Genomic DNA, 5,000 nt, shown 5'->3' with positions numbered 1-5,000 from the left:
AAAATCAGTGGTTGTGATCTTGTCTTGAAATGCATTACATATTTTGCTGTAGGGATAGTTTAAAGTGTAAGCTGAATATGTATTATCTGGTCAAAGATATTCTCTATTTTTTATTTTTGTATATTTCTTAAAGCTGTATTGGAAGGATACACAGTAGTGGAAATGGATGAGCCACCCCAGAAGTTCACTACCTCGGTTATTAAGGACACAAATTCACCATTTTGGGATGAACAGTTTCTATTGTAAGTACTTTGTCTCTATATAACTCATGTTTTATCATGTTATATCACTTACAGTGTCATCATCATTTAAAAAGAAGTTTTATTTAAATCATGATGTATGTGCTGTTTTCTATGTTTCCTATGTTTTCTATAATGATAACTACTATAATGTTCAGGGATTTGTTTGTTTTTAGACAAAAGTTTTGTGTATAAGAACTTGATCTTAAATATAGTTATAATATAAAAATAATTTAGAAAATGATTTGTTTATTTCTTGATTTCCCTTCTCTTGTGTTATGTTCTGAAAATCATTATATCCACTGAGTTATTTAGTCAGTTAATTTTCATTTGTTCTTTGCAGCGATCTCAGCGATGGCACTTTAGAACTCCTTTTTGAACTTTATGATAAGAAGGATGGAAATTTCTTAGGTCTAGGCATTGTAGGTATAGAAGAATTAGTTGCAACTCCTTCTCAGAGGCAGATTATCCCACTACAGTCACGACCTTATGAAAATGATGAAGTGTCAGGGTCCTTAACAGTAGAGGTAAGTGTGAAATGTATACAGTATATGCAATCAGGAATCTGTCATTGATACCATTTATATTGATCATTAGGGAAATGCATCACCTTGGAAATAAGAAAAAGAATATCCTGTTACATTCTTTCAGAAATTAAGTGATTTCTTTACTTTGCATTAATTTTATAGGTATTGCCACAACAGTGTGCATAGTAATAACAGAATGGTTTAGCCTCTTTAATTTTTAACTCGCTCATGACAAGAGAGCTATACCAAACCGAGGTGTCAGGATGCACACACAGTCAAGTTCTCAAGGGAAAATTTAGAAGTGCTTGGACCATATAATCACCCTGCTTTTTATGCTATTGGCCATTGCATAAATGCTTCTGTAGGTAATGACTGTAATAAGACACTTTAAACCTCCTTTGGAGGGGCTGTCTCTCCTTAATGACTGCAACCAGGGCCAAACAAGTTCACCATTTTTTTGCAAGTATAATGTGGAGTAGGCTCAACTGCTCATGACGTGACGTCATCCTGATGTGAGGAATAGTTTACCACAAGATTTAATTTCATCATGAATGGGTTAAAGAGTTCATTCATGACTATTAGTTTAAACTGCTCTAACAGTTCTTATGCATAATAGATATGAATAATTTTGCATCAGTCTCTCAGGAGAGTTAGATAGTTTTATTTTCTGGTTCTTTGGGGGCTGGTGTGAGGCGCATGCAATTAGATATGATTACTTAACAAGGTCTATCAACATGCAACCATGACAGTTATATCTGAAAATCAGCGAAATTGAAAGTGAGAAAAAAGGTACCCTGGCAACTGTTCTCCATGGCAACTTTGCTTTTGCAAAATGAGATTGACAAGAATTTTCTCAGAGGGTAGATGTGGTGCTGATAGCTTGTACCAGTTATTTACTGTGGGCCGTGTTCTGTGAGATTTTTCACTATATCTTGGATTCTAATTATTTTTCAGGAGGTCGGGGGTCCTTAACTGGGGTCCATGGACTCCTAGGGGGTCCATGGATGGGTTTCAGGGGATATATGAGGATCAGATAAAGATTAGTATTATTTTTTGCATAAAAAGGAATGTTTTTTTAATGTTTATTTTAACCCTTTGCCGAAGGGTGGCATGTACGTACATGCCATGGCATGCCTGGACTATCTGCCGGTGGCATGTACAGACATGCCATGGTTTATGTATGGCCATGCCTTGAGTTTTTTTGTTACAATTACGGCAAAAAAAAATTTTTTGCCACTAAAAATGTAATTAGTTTTTATCTTTTTCTCATTTATCCTATACTATGCATTTCATAAAGGCTTCTCAGGCTTCCGAGGTTAGCATCTAAAAAATTATATAAATACTGATATGTATTTTGGAGAGAGGAAAAAAAGAAAGAAAGAAAAAAAAAACTCATGTATTTATAAAAACACTGAACATAAAATTATATCTATATGGAAGTGATAATATAAACCTGTTGAAACTAAAGTTTATCTTATAAAATAACTTGAAAAAAATGCAAAAGAAAATACAACAAAACCTACGATTTCAACTCCATGATACCACACAATGCTTATTTTATTCAGACTATAGAGTGAATAATGATCAACTGTGGAGTCTATATAATAACAAAAATATCCTACAGTCTTAATTTATCAGGAAATATGGCAAATAGAGACCTTAGAAAATAATAATATTGAAAATACAACATAGGCTCTTAGTATTACGAAGAAAATGCAAGGGATGCTGGTATTGGGCATGAGCGGTTGCGCATGCTAGGTTGACGATATAAGCCCACGGCAGCGGGGCCCGGGCCACTATGAATACCACCCATTGGGAAAGGGCTAAAGTTTAATAATACTTATATACTCATATATGTATTAGACAATCAAATCTACCCATTCCATACAAAATTGCATTTACGTGAATACTTCAGGAGAAGCTTTTATCCGTGATTCTAAAAAGTTAAGAAACCCTGTCTTAGGTGATAAGCATAATTTTTTGGTTCTTTTATATATCCATTCCTTTTTGAGGTGATATGAGTTTTTTTCCTTTATGTGGTTTCCCCTTTACCTCTCTTTGTCTGACTCTCTGCCTCCTCCTGCCTCCCTTCTCTCTTGGCTTAAAAAGGAGGAAAGGATGTCAATTTCTATTTCCATTTTCTTCTTCATTCCCTCCTGTCTGTATTTGTTTTTCTTCCTTTTTTATTTATCTGTACTTTGGCAAATGTTTTGTTTTGTTGTGCTCTCTCTCTTCTTGTCATTTTCTCACTGCTTGTTTTTCCTTGGTGGGCTGGATAATGGGGGTGGGGGATTGAGGGAGATTTTTGTCATGTTCTCTTTTATCTCAGCCTGCCCTCTAAGACGGCAAGTAGCAACTGACTGCATTTCCTTAGTTTAGTTCATATCACTGGCACATGTACACCTCACCATACAGTGTCCTCTCTGGGTTGAGTAGTTTGTGTTGCATCACTAGATATTGGGGTTAGGCTCATGACTACTTGTGGATGCAACCCTCCAAGGGATAACTAGTTGCAGTGGCTTGCCACAAATGTACTGTGTCTAATCTTAGGATGGAAAAGACTGGCAGCTTGCACTGGACCGTGGAATACTCCATTTCTGCAAGTCTTTTTTTATTCCAATCAGCTATCTCTTGAAGCTTGTATGTAATATATTTTACTTTTGTTAGGATATGCTACTTTCAGCACCATTATTTTATTTTTCTTAAAAGATACTTGGCAAATCAGAGTATCTAGAGTCCAGGGTGGGTTGCCATTCTTTTCTTTCCTGAAATTGAATGGAGTATCGTTGGCTCATAGAGGGGTACTTTTGGCAGGGCCCATGTCTACTCTGTGCCAATGCAGCCCTCTACAGACTATTTTTTTAAGGTCAAGATATACTTGATAGGTTGGTGAGGATAATTACTTGCAATGTAGTGATGCTATGTGTACATGTTGCATTTGGCCAGGAGGAAAGGTTAAGGCTTAGGGGAGTTATTGATGGTTTTTCCCTTTATTTTTTAATTAACATATGTCCTGGTTGTAGTAAACTCAGGTGATTAAGCAATCACATCTTATCACTGTAACATGGAAAGAAAGACCTCTTGGAAAGAAAATGAGCCTTTTGGTCTGTCATGTACCTCATCTTCACTGTATTAATAAGCCTTTTAAGTGGAATGTGTAAGAACATTGTAATTTGTAAGAATTTTAGAATAACTCCCATTTTGCAAATGCATAAAAAATAGTAAAGCAAACATGTCAAAAAAAAACAATCAAATGATATGAAAAGTAACAGATAAAATTAAACAGGATTAATGTTTACCTTCTCGTTAAGACTTGTTTCATTGTATTAACATTGAATGAGTACCTTTGGTGGTATATTAGAAAACTGTTATCTTTTGAAAAATATGAGGTTACACATATTGACATTCTATGGGAATGCCAAATGAAGACTGTTTTAATAAATCCCCGATCTGTCTTCTTGCCTTCCCCCATTTCTGTTTTTGGACCCGGGCAACTTTCAGACTCCACTTTGTTCAAGTGCAACAATCGAGCTGTCATCTAAAGGGAGCTTTGGGCACAACAACTACTACTCTAGTCAGGCCCCTTCGCAAGGAAAATTCACAAAACTTTACCAGTCTGCTAATGCATTTTTAAAATTTCTTTTCCATCTAAGTGGGTAGGTGTATATGTATATATGTAAATGTGTGTATAAAGTTGTTCATGGCTCTGTATTTACATATATATATATATTTATATATACATATATATGTACATACTCATATAAAAATTTTAAAATTATGCGTTACATATATATAATACTATATATAATATATATTTTTATTAAAAACTAAACACTTAATATATGTTAAAAATACATATAACACATTTTATAACTTTTATATACATACTACATATATACATATATATACTTTGTTATATATGCCTATTATTATGCAATTTTAAAAAATATCATATATATATTTTTATATATATATTATATATATATTAATATATAATATATAAATATTTATTTTATATATATATATATATATAATTATAATATTATATAATATTATATTTTTATATATTATATATAATGAATAATTTTATATTTATATTATATTTATATTATTTATTATATTATATATATATAAATATATATATAGTAAATTATTTATATATATAAATTTTTAAAAATTATATATATATATATATAAATATTATATCTATATAATTTTAAAATATAATATATAT

General features: G+C 32.5%; 1 protein-coding gene across 1 annotated transcript in view; it reads left to right on the top strand.

Moving 5' to 3' along the window:
* LOC119595272 overlaps positions 1-5,000 on the top strand; it is a 12,312-nt gene that overhangs the window by 6,320 nt on the left and 992 nt on the right. Inside the window, exons 3-5 of the mRNA XM_037944430.1 lie at positions 134-242; positions 583-766; positions 4,238-4,422. Coding sequence (XP_037800358.1) covers positions 134-242; positions 583-766; positions 4,238-4,422 — 478 coding nt within the window. The remainder of the gene's footprint in view (positions 1-133; positions 243-582; positions 767-4,237; positions 4,423-5,000) is intronic.

The sequence above is a fragment of the Penaeus monodon genome, chromosome 35 (genome assembly GCF_015228065.2).
Source record: "Penaeus monodon isolate SGIC_2016 chromosome 35, NSTDA_Pmon_1, whole genome shotgun sequence".
In the NCBI taxonomy this organism is placed as follows: Eukaryota; Metazoa; Arthropoda; class Malacostraca; order Decapoda; family Penaeidae; genus Penaeus; species Penaeus monodon.
The sequence above is the reverse complement of the archived record's forward strand: the minus strand, read 5'-3'. Positions and strand labels throughout refer to the sequence as shown.